This window comes from Salvia splendens, chromosome 3 (assembly GCF_004379255.2).
Source record: "Salvia splendens isolate huo1 chromosome 3, SspV2, whole genome shotgun sequence".
In the NCBI taxonomy this organism is placed as follows: domain Eukaryota; kingdom Viridiplantae; phylum Streptophyta; class Magnoliopsida; order Lamiales; family Lamiaceae; genus Salvia; species Salvia splendens.
Window position 1 is genome coordinate 3,873,239 of NC_056034.1, and position 15,963 is coordinate 3,889,201.

Consider the following 15,963-nt stretch of genomic DNA (forward strand, 5'->3'; position numbering starts at 1 on the left):
GAATGCAGCAGGCTTTTTTCCATAACTGGAAGCAGAGGTTGGATCAGAATGCAGTTTTATGCAATTTTAACAACCCATGGCCAGGCGTAGAGTAGTGTAGAAACCTCAAATAGGCATCATGTGATATGTTTTTTGATTAAGTTATGGAATTTGTTAGTGCTTAGTGTAGTTAGTACAGGACATGTGCCTTTTGCCATATCTATCTCTAGATGAAATGACCAACAATGGTTATGGCCTTCGATCGTTGTTAATTGTTACCTTCAACCTCGATCATATCGGCTGTTGTCTAGTGATATTTGGAAGTAGGATTCTTTATCTTAACCTTGAGGTATTCACATGTGCAAAATTGAAAACATCTATCAAATGACATTATCAATTAAAGAATCGTAGTTCCAGTTTTACTTTCAAGACTGAAGAATACAATATATGGGACCACCAAACAACACGAAAAAAAGGAGGGAAGCCCAGAAAAATCTATGTGCCAACAGAAACTACTATCAAGCCCTCATTTTTATCAAATAGGGGTATCTGTTACAGTAGGCTGCAATTAACAGGTGGAATGAGCCTTGTCTCCTCGATGCTGAATGTGCATCAGCATGTACAAGTTTCTCATCGAGAGACTGAACCAGAACAGAGGGCGCCATCATCATTGCTGCTTGTGCAGCTGTCTTCCGTTCCACATATGGGGATGGAGCGTTCAATGAGTCCACATGAGGCTTCCTGCTTCAGAATCGAGCAATATTTCTTAAACGTCTGCACGGTAACATGAAGCTGGAAATCCACTCCAAAGAGAAACTTCATCTCTAGCTTGTTCAACTCTCTAGTGGAGACGCCTCCCACTCTAGCATAATATGCATTGTTGAAGAATCTGTGGAAGTCATTTTACATTTACTTTACATAATGATTTAGCTTAAAAGGTGGAACAGTTCCTCAAGCTTGAGTGAGTGAAATGAACTTACGCGTCATCAATGAACTTTGCTGCCACCATTACACTGGTGATAAGAAGGCGGTGGATGTTGAGGGAATTCAGGCATAAGTTTGTCCGTTGAATGAATCTGTCCAAGTATATATGTGCAATAACGAAGCAGGAAGGGCTGCAGTTGGAATACCTAAAAATGCGATCAATGTATTGCTGAATGCTCAGAGAAGGCGCTCTCGTACCATGGAAAACAGTTATGACATCTTTGGCTTCTGATGTCACGAGCATCTCATTTTCGTCGACAGTTTTATCCAGAATCACTGAAAGAAGTGAAAGGATCCGGGGCTTTCCCAGGTAGTCCTCGATGGGGTCCTTGAGCCCTAGAGTCACATAATCAAGTGGGCAGAAGATTGTTGGTTCAAACGACAAAGCTCCCATCCTCAGTTATAGCAATGCTCGGTTTTAAATGTCAAAGATTTGCAAGCAATGCTGCAAGAGGTGATAGACTAACATCAAGCACTAAACAACTTACTATATCATTTCCTTCACAAATCACAAGGACACAACACAAAGATTTCTTCTAGCAAATAAAGAACACTAACCAAGAAGTGATGCAGTGGCAATAAAGTAAAGCAGGAATTCTATCTAGCTCCAGTTCAAGTGAATCAAAATGGAATTTCAAGACAGGAAGAATGCAAGATCTTACATGCGGATTCTTATGAATCAAAAGATAGGTCAAACTTATGTTTTTTTAGTAATGGAAGAAAATTCTGCACATGCACAGAGATTTAGTCTCGAATTTTCTACTTTCCATCTAAGTCTACAGTCAATTTCTGCAATTAAACCGAAATACTACTAGATTTTACCATGCATGGACTAAGCATTACTAAACTTAGTTTCTATCTAATTTTGCAAGAATCCCAATATCCCATTAGTAGATCCAGCTCAGAATCACAATATTTGCAAAGAGCGACAAGAAAAACCCAACACAAAGTTGCGGCCTTTTTTTAAATTTCTAACCTTTCATAACTCACAAAATCACAAGCTCTGTGGTGTGCATACTAAATCTAATTGTCCAAGGCTTGAGTCGAAAATTAAATCATAACAAATCAGGAACCCACAAGAAGAAGAAGAAGAAGAAGAAGGAATGTTACCTCAAAATGCTTGTGGTGTGAATTGCGTCATCAGAGCTACTTCTCACTAACATCAGATGCAGCAGTTACTTATCCAACAGAAAAAGGGAGATTCATTCAATGAAGAAGCAAGAAATATGCTATATCCACCTCTAATTTTGGTAATCTTTCAAGTCACTCCACATGAGAAATAATGCCCCCAACTTCCCTCTTCTTTAGTTTCTCTCACTAAAGCCCCCAATTGACATGGTAGATGGATTTCACACTCAGTGTGTGGGCTTGTGCGGGAGAGGACAGAGGAGAGAGAAGAAGCCTGGTGTCGGTAGAAATATTTATCTGCTTGCGGTGCGGCGTGGGACCCGTAAATATATAATTTCTTTATTTTTTGTTTTCTTCCCTTTTCATTATGTGGATAATTCCTTTTCTTTTCCAATTTAGGGCTTATTTTGCTGCACACTGGGCTATTTTGATGTTATGCGTTTAAATTTGCGGTGAACTTTTTTCATTTTGGATTAAAAAAAACTGAAGTTAAGAATATTAGTAGGAGTTAAAGCCATTAAAAAAGTAAGACTACTAGCTTACCCTAGTTAGTAAACATAGAGGTCAAACGTCAAATGGAATAATTAAAATAAGATATGTGTGTAACTCCTCAACCTTCTCTAAAAAGGGACAGCTATGATCTAACTAAAACACAAATCATGAAATAAATAAAATTGTCACTTTGTTTTAGAGCATCCAAAATGGGCGCCCTATGGTCCACCCTACAGGGCGCCCTATGGTCCACCTTACAGGGCGCCCTATGTTCCGCCACATCATTATTCTATTCTCCTATCCTTCCTCTTGTAATGAGACGCTCTATAGCCCGCCCTATAATTTTACCTTCTATTTTATATTTATTTTTTATTTTTTATGTTTGTAAATATATCAATTAGCAATAATAAATATAAAAACACCACAAATAAAGGCAAATCTTATTGTCAGTATTTATTTTTTATATTTTATGCTTGGAAATATGGAAAATCATCGGAATTCATTATTGAATTTAGAGAGAAATTGAGATGGGGAAGAGAGTGGAGTGAAAGGTATGAAATAAAGTAAAAAAATTGGTGATATATATAGAAGAAAATACAAAAAAAATTAAAAAAAAAAGTGAAAATGTGTGCATCGTTCGGATTATCCTCCTTACCCCCGCAATGGGGCGGAGGATAGGCCGGAGGATGAAAAAAATGGTTCATCGTCGACGAACTATACATAGGGCACGGAGGAAGGAAATGGCATAGGGCGTGGTGCTGCAGTGGGCGCCCTAAGACGCGCCCGATGCATCAGGTGGGCTTTAGAGCATCCGCAACGGTGGTGGGGAAGAAGGCCGCCGTCCGTGCCAGCGGCGAGGACGAGGCTCGCCGCCGCTGCGCCGTGCCAGCGAGCAGTCGACGTGGCGGCACACGATTGGGCAACGGCATAGCCGTTGCCTTTGAATATTTTCTTTTTAAATTCGTTAATTAATTTTAAATAATGAAAAAAATTAAAAAAAATATTTTCCAAATCCCAAAAATATGGCCGTTTTTTTGCCCGTTTTTCTGAATTTTTTTATTTTTTTCCCCAAAATCATCTATAAATACACACATTCATCATCCATTTATCACATCAAATCATCTCTCATTCATCTCTCATTCATAATTCTCATACAAACTATCAACACATTCATCCCTCACGCAAAACCTCAAATGGATTTCACCCATATTATGGCGGAAGCGGAGCGCGAAGAACAAGAATACTACGAACAACATCGTGCCGCTTACGAAGCATATGTCGCGGCGAATACCCCCGCTCCTCCTCCTCAACAAACTAGATCAAATCTCCGCTACATCCATCGTGACCGGGAGGGAGCCCACGAAAGGCTCGTTGCCGACTACTTTGCCGACCAGCCGCGGTTTCTGGCAGATTACTTCAGGCGCCGTTTTCGCATGTCAAAGCGCTTGTTCATGCGAATTGTCAACACATTGTCCGCACGTGTTGGATTCTTCCAAACAGGTCCAAATGCAGCCGGCCGGCAAAGTATCACGCCGTTGCAGAAGTGTACGTGTGCCATCCGACAACTCGCTACTGGGCAAACGACCGACATCTTCGACGAGTATTTGCATATCGGTGAGTCCACTGGAATCCTTTGTCTAAAGAATTTTTGCGAGGGCGTTCGTTCAGCTTTCGGGGATGAATTGCTTCGGGCACCCAGCACCGATGATTGCCAACAGTTGCTTCGTCTTCACGAATCAGTCCATGGCTTTCCCGGAATGCTTGGCAGCATTGACTGCATGCATTGGAGGTGGAAGAATTGCCCGAATGCTTGGAGGGGGCAACACTTAAGTGGTCACAAAGGCGACGACCCAACACTTATCCTTGAGGCGGTCGCCGACTATCGCCTATGGATTTGACATGCATATTTCGGCGTTGCCGGAGCCAACAACGACTTGAACGTGCTCTATTCTTCACCACTCTTCAATGATGTGATGAATGGTGTAGCAGCGGCGATCGACTTCACCATCAACGGAAATACATACCACATGGGTTACTATCTCGCCGATGGTATCTACCCAAGGTGGTCGACGTTCGTGAAGACGCTCCACAACCCGCAAGACCCGAGACGGGTTCTTTTTGCGCAGCGTCAAGAGTCCGCGCGGAAAGACGTCGAAAGAGTTTTCGAGGTTCTTCAAGCCCGATTCAACATTGTGAAGGCCCCGGCTCGACTGTGGTACGTGAATAATATCGCCGACATCATGTTCACGTGTATTATCTTACACAACATGATTATAGCCGACGAAGGGCCGAGGGCGGCTAGCTTCTACTACGAGGATGAAGCCGGAAGCTCAACAGCGAGGTCTCCCCCACGCCGAAGTGAGCATACGACGGTTGGCCAGAGGATCGAGACAAGGCACACAATGCGCGATACCCGAACCCACATTCAGTTACAAGAAGACCTAATCAACCACATGTGGATGAAATTCGGCAACGGGTATTGATTTTTTTAATTTTTAGTATTTTAATTATGTAATTTTTAATTTTTAGGCTTTTAATTATGTCGTTTTTATTTTATTTGTCATTTGTAATTTTATTTAGGTTTTTTTAATGAATTTTATTATTATGGAAATGTTATTGTTTAATTGAATTTTAAATTAATTGTGCTCATCCTTACGGAAGAGCACAGCTGTGGGTGTTGTGCTCTTACCAGAGAGCATGCAGAAAAAGTGGGGCCGAGTCCACAACCGTGCCGCTGGCAAGAGCACGATTGTGAATGATCTTACGGCGCCCACTGGTCTTAATAGTTCTGACAATCTCAAAGGGAGATTGATTATATTTTGACTATGAATAATTTTTCAGGTTTCTTCTTCTGTCGATGGGATAATAAATCATGTAGAGGTGGCAATGCCTTGGTAGTAAATGCCAATACAATTAAATACTTAAATAGTAAGTAATAATTAGGTCTGTTAAATACGCAGCAGCTGCCACTTTATGGTAGTTTATCAGGGAAACTGCAATAAATAATTGAGTAATACCAGACTGTCCATGAAAAAAATGTACTTTGACTTCATAAATTTAGGGGTAATTAATTTTTTTGGTTGAATGTCACGAATTAATTTCGAAAGTGAGTCCATAATAGATAGCATCATATTTTTTTTGGTTTACCAGTTAATTGACACTTTTACTTTTTTACAATTTTTAGTAATGAACCTCGCGATTTATTAATTTATTACAAACACATTTTATTATTCATATAAAATTAATTGTATATAAAAGTATAACTCACACTTTACTAACTTTTTCACCGACTTTCTAATAGTATATTTCTTAAAATTCGTGTTTTATCAAATGGTATACCAATCAATGGGGACAAGGATACTAGATAGTCTTCATAGTGCAATATGCCTTTTATATTCGTTTTTTTGGGTAGTATTTCGTAAAAGCCAATAATATATAAAATTCATAGCGCGAATTTCATCGTGCAAAGTAACCCATACAATACTTTGAAAGTAAATGACAATTCATTGAATCGGACTTGAGATTTATCACACAAATTATGATACGTACACCGCTAGCTAACTGCTAAGAAGATACTCACTCCGTCCCATAGTAGATATCACATTTGGGGATTAACACGAAATTTTAGGAGGTGTTGTTTTATGTGTTGAGTGAAAAGAGAAAATAATATATTTATACTAATGTGAGAAAAAACTTTTTCTAAAAAGGAAAAGTGACATCTTTTGTGAGACAAACTAAAAGAGAGAGTGCGACATCTACTATAGGACGGATGGAGGGAGTAATAAAGAAACGCAGAACATAAAATGGTTGTAGTTTAGTGGCAAGAATTCCACGTTGTGGCTGTGGAAACCTGGGCTCGAATCCCAGCAGCCACACTACAATTTTTTTAATTAATTACTACTTATCTGACATTTTTATGTTATTTAATGGTGCCAAGGGAATTTTGCTAATGGGCTGATTTAATTTAATGCCAACTAAAATTATCATTTTCTCTATAGCGTGGATAAAAAGGCATGAGCAACAAGCCTTAAGGAAACAGTTCAAAATACTAGTAGTACAAGTTTTCATAGTCACTCTTCTCTTCTACTAGACACAAAATAACCACAAAGTCTAACCCCAATAAAGGTAGAATCCACCACCACAAAGAGATGTCCTACTTACGACGACCAGCAGCAGCATCAACACCTCGCCCGTTTCTGGCCACTTTGCTTACGAACATTGGGAGATGGCAGGCCACTCTTTTGAACTGCTTCAGGCGGAGGAGACGGGCTACTCTTTTGATCTACTTTAGGTGATAAGCTTGCAGTGGCAACGCCTGTAGCTTTAGCCAATTCGGAGACTAGCACAAACTCCTTCTGACCTCCCACAGCAACCTTCATCTCCTCATACTGTCAATATGTCCAGTGTAAGGAAAAAGACACAGTCACAACTCACTAGCTATTTCAAACTAAAACAATTCAAATCCTAAAGGTAAACAGACATAGTGCACCAACAGATTAAAACGTACACAAATCCAAATCCAATTTGTACATATTATGATAATAATACTCCTACATGAACTAATAGCCTCCTCCATTAAACACATGTATATCAAAGATGCCAGACACAATCCAAGGATGTTAGGCAGTTAAGCTAAAAAAACATGATCTTGTTTTTGTAATTTTGTTTCACATTTTCGATAAATATGAGATATTATCAAAAGAAACATATCTTGCAAACACAAAGATAAAGTAGAGTATAGTTTAAGATTACTGCTGCAATTTTTCCACGAGCGAATTCCAGCTTCTTGACCAGCTTATGTTGTTCATCTATCAACATCTGAATCTGCAACAAAAGAAAATTCAGCCTTCCACATAGGTAATATACGATCATCATTGATCAAACAACAAAAACCCATAAGCCGTCATTGCCTGCTTTTGTGAACTGATGTACAAGCTTTTGTAGCTGATATCAGGAGAAGGGACCGCCATTGCATCTCGTTTACAAACCTACCAACAACCAGATTCATTAATAAAGGAAATTCATGGAGATTGGTAGCTCAAACAAACTTATGCAACCTTAAACTTCAAATAATCGACAGCTTCAACAAGATAGTCGACTTTCTCTTCCAGGCTTCCTCCGTGCGCATCTGGAGGATTGCTACCTGGCTGAACCTCTTGTTCCTGTTCCTCTTCAACAAGCAGATTGCCAACTGGCTGAACCTCAGGTTCTTGTTCCTTTTCCTCTTCAACAAGATCAACATGCTCTGGAACATGTTCCAACTCAGGGCTATTAGTAGATGGGGTCAAACTCTTAATACGAGATGATCGTCTCACAACCACAGTCCGGGCCCTTGAATTCTTCTCCACATTCATAGCCTCCTTAGCTTGCGGAAGCAGTTTCTCCACACCGGTTTTTGTTTCTGAACTAGCATTGGAGGCTTTATCCTACCATACAATTATAATACATTCAACTTCTAGTTTGAGAACTTTCAAATGTTCCATCTCTCTCAAAGATATGCAATCTCTCTCATACACACACACACACACACATGCATTTACAACAATACCATATTTGCAACATAACTACAAACTTTTGCTTTCTTGTGCCTACTTGGCTGAATATGCCTTGTTTTCTTGATAAAAGTGGTGACATAGATAACAAAGAATGAAAACATCAAATAAATGCGGAACAAGAACCCCAAGAGAAAAAACATACTCCCTCCGTCTCGTTAGTGTTGGATCATATTCCTTGTCCCATTAAAGTTGGGTCATTTCATTTTTTTGTTAAAACAAAACACACTTCATTACTTTTACTTTATTCTCTCTCTTAGTCTAGTATCTAACTCTCTCCTACTTGATTACTCCTCATCTCTTAATTTATTATACTCTCACAACTCTCCTATTTCATTCTATATTTTACTTTATTCTCACTCTACTTAAATCATTGAATATTTATTTCTTAAGAAATGCTCCAACACTAATGAGACACGGAGGGAGTACTACAACGCTTATCCTCTAACAATCAAGTCATTTTCGGCCATCAATTAAACACCAAACATGGACAGAATGTCATCAAGCCACAAACCAACAAACATCAGCGTTCATAAAAAAAAAACTAACCAATTAAAAATAGCTTAACAAGTAATAACCATGATGCATGAAGCATAAATAGAGAATAAAATAGTAAGTTAACATGCATAGAAAGAAAGGGGGAAAAGAGAAATGTTAAACCTGCTTAGCAGCATCATCACGTAACTGGAAAGAGACCGTCATTTTCTTTCTACCCATTCTCCTTCAGTTTGAAACACAAACTAGGGCAGAATGAACAGCACCCCCTTGTGTATGGTGGTGGAGGTCTGGTTTTTTTCAAGTGTTTTAGTTTCTCAATAAACGAATAGTGGCGGTGCGTTCAATCCTGGCCGTCCATTTGGGTCCCACACTGCAATTTGGCTCGAACGAGAATGATTACTTGAATCCAATCATATCTAATCAAATTTAAATCGTTTTTAATTTCTGATTTAATGGAGTATAATTTTAATTTTGGTATGTAACATTTCAAAATATCATCTAAGATCCATTAATTTTAATATAATTTAGTTTGAGCTACTTTTTCATTGTTTCAAATTATTTTTAGACGAAAAAAACTCTCAAGCCCATGAATAATATATTATTAGAATATTACAATATATTTGTATTATATTGATATATAAATATATGATTATTTACTTGAAAATATTGTAAATACATATGAATATTTGTTTCAAATGTTCAAACTAAATACATATGCTATGATTCTTATTCCATATATATTTTCCATAATAATGTCATCCCTATCCAAGATCTTGAGAAAAAACTAGATTTTAAATTTCGTATCATTATTGTACAGAGTTGGTTATGAAATTAACCTTAATTAAAACAGTACAAATGAATGAGATTAACCAAAATACAAATTTAATTAAAATTAATTATAATGTAAAATTTCTATTTAAATCTTATTATTATGGTAATGCCTTAATGTCAAAAAATCAAAGTTCTATTTAAAATGCTGATGCAATATTGTCAAAAAATCATTTTCCTATTTAAAATGCTGATGCAATATGTTAATACTACGATCTCACCAAAATTAGGTGTTGGTTTTGGAAATTATAAATGGATAGAATAAATGAATCAAAATACTATGTAATTAAATCAACTACTACTATTATTATAATGAAATTGTCCCGAATCAAAATTAGGCTATCGGCTTCATTTGTAATGTTGACTGTTGTCCTCGTCAGCCTATCTGGTATGGAATGTATCGATGTCTATTTTTGTGGAGAATAAACCAAGCAATTTAGTGGAATTTTATGCGACAAATATGGCCATAATTTTATTGGATTTTCTTGTTTGTTGTATCCCCTAATTAAAATATGTGTGGCCGAGTAAAAGCTACTAAGATTCCAACACTTTTTGCACCTATATATTCACCCTCGTCCCCTCCCACAATTATTTCCCACCACCTCTGTCTATCCTCTGTTTTCATCCTCTAAAAATAGGCAAATCTCCCCTGCGTCTCCCCTGTTCCCATTCTCTTCTCGTCTCCTTCTCTCAAAACTCTCCTTTTAACGACCGATAAATGTCGTCTATCTCGAGAACATCCCAAATCTCAAAATTTTCATGGGCTCACCCGGACAACCAGAGTACTGGTTGTCCGGACAGCAACATGAGCAGCACAAAGGCCATCGGGTGCTGGGATTTCTTGCAGAATGCCAAAAACACTACTACACATGGATTCAAACAGACAGCCTCAAATCCATCAATATTCTTACTAAGCAATAAAGGCTTGGACATGTGCACAGAGATATTAGGGAGTGAAAGTGGAAGCTACATTGATCCAAGTTTCGACATATGCTCGGACAACACACAAGAGCGACAATATTCGAGCAACATCAAGCCTCGGGAAATTGGCAAGAAAACCAAACAGAGTAGCAGTTTCCCACCACCGCTCACCTCCATCACCAGTGTTAAAGTGGAGGCTCAGCGTGGAGGCGGCCGGCTAGTGATCACTGTCCTCGCCTCCTCATCCGCCTGCAGCGTGGAGCGCGAAAATGGAAGGCTGAGGGTGTTTCTGCACAAGGATTATTACTACATCCGTAGTGACCAACGAAGCATAAAACAAAGTGGAAGGAAAATTAGGCGCAATTATAAATGTGGAGATGAGAGTGGCAACAAAAGCCTAACTAGTTTGCCACTTTGTGTCGCCTTTACATAAAAATCTATTGTTAGATCTTATTTCAGGTGTTCCCTTGTTACAAGTGTAAAATATTGGAAGTACTTAATAGATAATATTATTAAAGCATCTGTAATGGGAGAGGTAAATGGAGAGGTAAAGTCATATAACTACTATATTTACCTTTTTTTTATGAAAAAATCTTTCTCCAAGGGGATGGGTATATGAGAAAGTATTATACCTTTTCCCATTCTGAAGAGGTATCTTTACCTCTCCATCAATGGAGATATAAAATCTTATAACTACCAAATTTGTCTTATTTTCATGAAAAATCATTCTCTAAGGGGAAGGTATTTGAGAAGATAAAACACTTTATATTTTTTAATACATTTTATACTATTATTTTATTAATTTATCTTTCTATGTACCTTTTTCCTTTGGAGTGCATTATTTTTTGGAAATATATATTTCACTTTATTAGAAAGTAAATAGATAATCTACCTCTTTAATTTACCTCTCCTTGTTGGAGATGCTCTTACTACTGCTATTGTTGTGTTAAGCAAATAATAAGCTCAACCACATTTTGTGTGTCTATGTAATAGTAGTTGTAAATTTGTAATAGTAAAAGAAAAGAACTGGTTCATTTATGAAATTAACCATTTTCATGTACCATAATTGTAAATTTGCCTAGGTCTATATTTAGGGGCTGTCAAATCTATTTTCTCGTATCTTTTTCCTTGTTTTTTTCCCTTTTCGTCATTTTCACGATCACAGGAATTTGGAAGTTGAGAATGACAACACGTATAACCAACTAAAAAAACATGTTGCTGATACGAGCCTATTATATGCCCACCAACATAATCCCATCCAAATATCCAACACTCCCTCGTTCCCATAAAACATGCACAATTTTTTTTCACATGAATTTTAAGAAATCTAGTGATGTTTCTATCATGGGTGAATCAAGAATTGACTATACTATTGTTTGCGTCTAGTGAATGGAGAAAGGAATTCCACTTCCTAGGCATTATTATTTAGTGAGTAATTAATAGATTGTGATGTATATGTACTATTCTTATAATTTGTTGTGGGATAGTGTTAAAAAATGAATACGGAGACAAATGAAAAAAATGAAAGTGTGCATATTTCAATAGAAAGGAGGGAGTACAACAACACAATCTAGTACTCCCTCCGTCCCGTCTTAATTGAAATGTTTTTATTTTTGACATGAGAATTTAGGCAGTGGTCTTAGTTAATTAAATTATAAATTGTAAAATAAAAGAGAATAAAGTAAGAATGGGAAATGGAGAATAAAGTACCAAAAAAAACATGGAAGAAGAGATGATAATGTAAAAAAGATATGCGGATAAAGTAGAAGAGATGAATGAGTTGATTATTCTTAAAAGAGGAAACATCTTAATTAGGTTGAGCAAAAAAAAGCATCCCGACTACCAAAAAAGGAAAACACCCTACTTAGACTAGGAAGGAGGGAGTAAGTATACTATATACACATAATTACAAACTCATGTTTTATTGAAAGCGAGTAAGTATTGTTTTTTTTGTTTGACCACAGATGTATCAAACTCGCCTTCGACGTAATCCGACTAATCCTACTTGACCGGGAGCGAGTAAGTATTGTTTTAGTAGGCATGTTAACAAAGTATAAAAAATTACAAGGTGCAATGTCGAGCCCAATGCATCTATTTTGCTTGAATTTATCATATTAATAGTATATGCGCAATGTGATAATGACATAATGTCATGTACCTAAATTTGCGAGCTCAATATTTCTACATAAGCGTCTGTTTTAATGATCTATGTTAATGTATCATTCAATGATAGTAATATAAAAGACTATAAAGTGGCAAAAAAGTTCTTGATTCATAGCAATTTTTAATCAAATCATATAATTGTGACCAACTTCCAATACTTCATCCGTAGTAGTCTTTTTTCCTATTTTGATTGGTCCTATAAAATTGATTTATTTTTATTTCTAACAAATTTACTTGCTCATAAGATGAATTATATTTTTCATTAATAATACTTTAATTTTTTTTTCTATCTCTATTATTCTATATTTTATTAAAATCTTTATTTATAGGATGGAGATTGGAGGATGTATATTGCAAACCCGTATGAGAGTTTTTATGAAGGAAGACCCTTGATTTAATTTGGTAGTATAGAATGAGAATTATTAAATTTTATATTTGAAATAAAATATAGAAACATTTTCAAGAGAATCACGATAGATGTATATTCCTAGATGATTGCAACACTAGGTTTGTATGATTGTATCACATAAGACGAAAATTTCATTTTAATTTTTCGAGTATAGTTACTTTTACTGTGAACACATTGATTTTAATGTAGTAACATTTTTTATTTTATAATACCACCAATTCTTTTTCTTCACATTATAGGTGAATCAACACAATATTTCAAAAAGAGAACTAAAAATCTAGTTTCTGAACTATGTAGTAATACTAAATATGGTCCCTATTAATGCCTTTTCCAGTTTCCACTATTTCTTGGTATTTTTAACCTATGAGACATAATTGTACTTTACAATTAAGAAACTACAAATTTGCCCCTTAACCATCCGATAATATTAGATGCGGGTCTTCACGCAGCTTTAGTATTTGATGTAATATCGCTGAAATGACTTTTCTACTATTTCATGTTCTTTTTACCAAACGGGCAAAATATTCACGAAATAGTGAAAAATGATTTTCAGCAATATTACATCAAAAGTTAGATAATTCTGAGATATTTCTAAAAAATGGAAGATCACATTAGATATTATACCACATAGTACTTCACAAACTAAATAAATAATTACTAGGAGTCGTTTAAAGTAGTGAACTTTAGATTGACGAGAAGACACTCTTTCTTGTTTATTCCATCTTATAAGAGTATTCGCTTTCTAATTTTGTAAACTAATTTTTCTCTAATAAGGTGTGACTCATTCTCTACTAATAATATTTAATTATTATTTTTTTCTCTCTTACTTTACTAATTGTGTATTAAAATATGTGCCCAACCAAAAGTGTATATTTTTGTGGGATGTAGCGAATAGTAGTATTATTTTGTGCATCAGTTCATGCCCATAAAGACAGGAATTGATGCTTGAGACGATCTTGAGTGGTGAGACTCATCTTGCCACGGCGGTAATGAAATGGATTAGCAATTACTTGTGGTGGTGCTTCACCCTCCCCACCTTTGTCTCCTACTTGGTTTTGGATGTATTTCATTGCTTTCCACAAATACTCACCACTTTCTCTCTCACTATATATAAATATATATGGATACATTTTGCACTTTTCCTAACTCTTGGGATTATAGCCATCCATATTTATACATAGACCCACTATGGTGTCACCTATCTAATCCGTTTCTTTTCCTAATTGATGATCCATTTGTGAATTGTGTCATGGTCACTCCGAGTATCTCATCTTTCATCGTGGACTAATATTCTATAGCATCTGGTGTGTTATGTTGGTGGAATGAAATAGTAACTATTTTTTTTTTTATTTTAGATTGATATAACATGAGTAACCACATTTCTCTTGTATAAATATATACCATTAGTTATCACATACTCACTCCGACTCATAGACATAGACTAAATTTTTATTATTATTTTAGTCTGTCCTATAAAAATTACTCCTAATATTTTATTTTTGTGACCTTTTTTCCTAGTGAGGCGTGTCTCATTTTCACATACTTCAATCACTTTTTTTTTTCTATATCTCTCATATTTTATCAATTATGTATTAAAACTCATGTCATTCCAAAATCAATATGCTATTCTTATCGGACGAATGAATTATAAAATATTCTATAATTAGTACAATACTTGTTCTATTAATTTTAGTCACACAACTATTGAGACGCAACGATCGACTTTACCGTTTTTATACAAATATGTTTCGTTATATCATATTTTGAAATTTGAATCATGGTAATATGGGTCTTTTCCGGTTTAGCTAAATTTGATTCGGGTGCTATCAAGATATATTACTCTTTCCGTCCCATAAAAATATATGCACTTTCCATTTCCGTCTTATTATTTATATACATTAATTTATTTACAACTTATACCACTATAATTCACCATCACAACTCATTAAACATTAATAATAATATGGATCTCACTATTTATATATACTAATTTAACTTCCATTTTCTCACTCTCATACTTTATTAATTAATTGTGCATTAATTCTCATAATTTCACATGCACATTTTTTGAAAACTCTATTAAATGAATTAGAACCTAGAGGTGGAGGGCCCACAGTTGTCTCCTCCCACAAATTCTATCTTCACCACTTGACCAAAAAATTGTTGTTTGGACCATTTCAACAATATGCATGCATGATTATGGATAGTCTTCGGATTTCCACTCGTCGAATATTGAAATATTTTCTGACTGCATATCTATATATTCAGAACGAAATCCTGCTCAAATAAATAGGGCATATATGATTATATTCACACTCACATGTCACGTGTGTATGTATATATATATATAGATTCAGTGTGCGTGTGTGTGTGTACGAATCCAAGTTGGATTTCCTTTTCCAGACCTGGCTTCAGTAGTATCCTGCACTTTTTCAATCTGAAGATTTCACGACAAGGATATCGGGATTTCACGCACCCATGGCCAGTTATTAATCGCACTTACAATTTAGTTTATACACTGCACACCGTAGAATTCTATTCCGAAATGACTTATCTACCCTACCAAACATATTATCATAAAATTTCCAATAAAATTAATTCAAAAAACAAATTCTTAAATATTGTGAGAAAGTAAATTTATTTGTGTTCATTCGATTGAAATTCTATAGCAGATACACATCATTGCAAGTAAATTATAGAGGTTCAGTTGATTAGAGCATAACGGTTATACCGATGGATCTACAATGATAGTATTTTTCTTTGTGCTTTAGGTTGATTACATCTTGTTAATTCGAAACAATAAGAAGATGTTATCAGTTTATTAGAGCTTAGCTGTCTACACAAATTTGCAATAAAATATTGGAGAGATAGATGCACACATTGTTCGAATCAAAGTTTTCCACATTCGATCCACAAAATTGTTGTGTTTTTCCCAGAAATCTTACATCTTACATATATATAAATATATAATGCTCAAGCAGTTTTTAGCTTGCATTATTCCATAAAAGG

At 35.8% G+C, this 15,963-nt stretch overlaps 2 protein-coding genes across 2 annotated transcripts; both read right to left on the minus strand.

Moving 5' to 3' along the window:
* Window positions 1–357: 357 nt before the first annotated feature.
* LOC121794436 (cyclin-U4-1-like) lies at window positions 358–2,368 on the minus strand. The gene is made up of 3 exons (XM_042192595.1): window positions 2,074–2,368; window positions 960–1,408; window positions 358–868 (listed from the first exon to the last, which is right to left on the minus strand). Exons 2-3 carry the CDS (start codon window positions 1,355–1,357, stop codon window positions 610–612), a joined length of 657 nt encoding a protein of 218 aa, XP_042048529.1. The 5' UTR covers window positions 1,358–1,408; window positions 2,074–2,368; the 3' UTR covers window positions 358–609.
* A 4,242-nt stretch (window positions 2,369–6,610) lies between these two features.
* LOC121794014 lies at window positions 6,611–8,930 on the minus strand. Its single transcript, XM_042192025.1, has 5 exons — window positions 8,796–8,930; window positions 7,641–8,009; window positions 7,494–7,571; window positions 7,336–7,407; window positions 6,611–6,971 (listed from the first exon to the last, which is right to left on the minus strand). The coding sequence occupies exons 1-5, from the start codon at window positions 8,850–8,852 to the stop codon at window positions 6,762–6,764; spliced, it is 786 nt and encodes a 261-aa protein (XP_042047959.1). The 5' UTR covers window positions 8,853–8,930; the 3' UTR covers window positions 6,611–6,761.
* Window positions 8,931–15,963: the final 7,033 nt, after the last annotated feature.

Coding starts and splice junctions, on each gene's coding strand:
- LOC121794436 (XM_042192595.1), bottom strand. CDS start 1,357: ATGGGAGCTTTGTCGTTTGAACCAACAATCTTCTGCCCACTTGATTAT. Junction 869..959: donor GCAAAGTTCATTGATGACGC/GTAAGTTCATTT, acceptor TGACTTCCACAG/ATTCTTCAACAATGCATATT.
- LOC121794014 (XM_042192025.1), bottom strand. CDS start 8,852: ATGGGTAGAAAGAAAATGACGGTCTCTTTCCAGTTACGTGATGATGCT. Junction 7,572..7,640: donor TCGATTATTTGAAGTTTAAG/GTTGCATAAGTT, acceptor GGTTGTTGGTAG/GTTTGTAAACGAGATGCAAT. Junction 7,408..7,493: donor ACATCAGTTCACAAAAGCAG/GCAATGACGGCT, acceptor CTTTTGTTGCAG/ATTCAGATGTTGATAGATGA.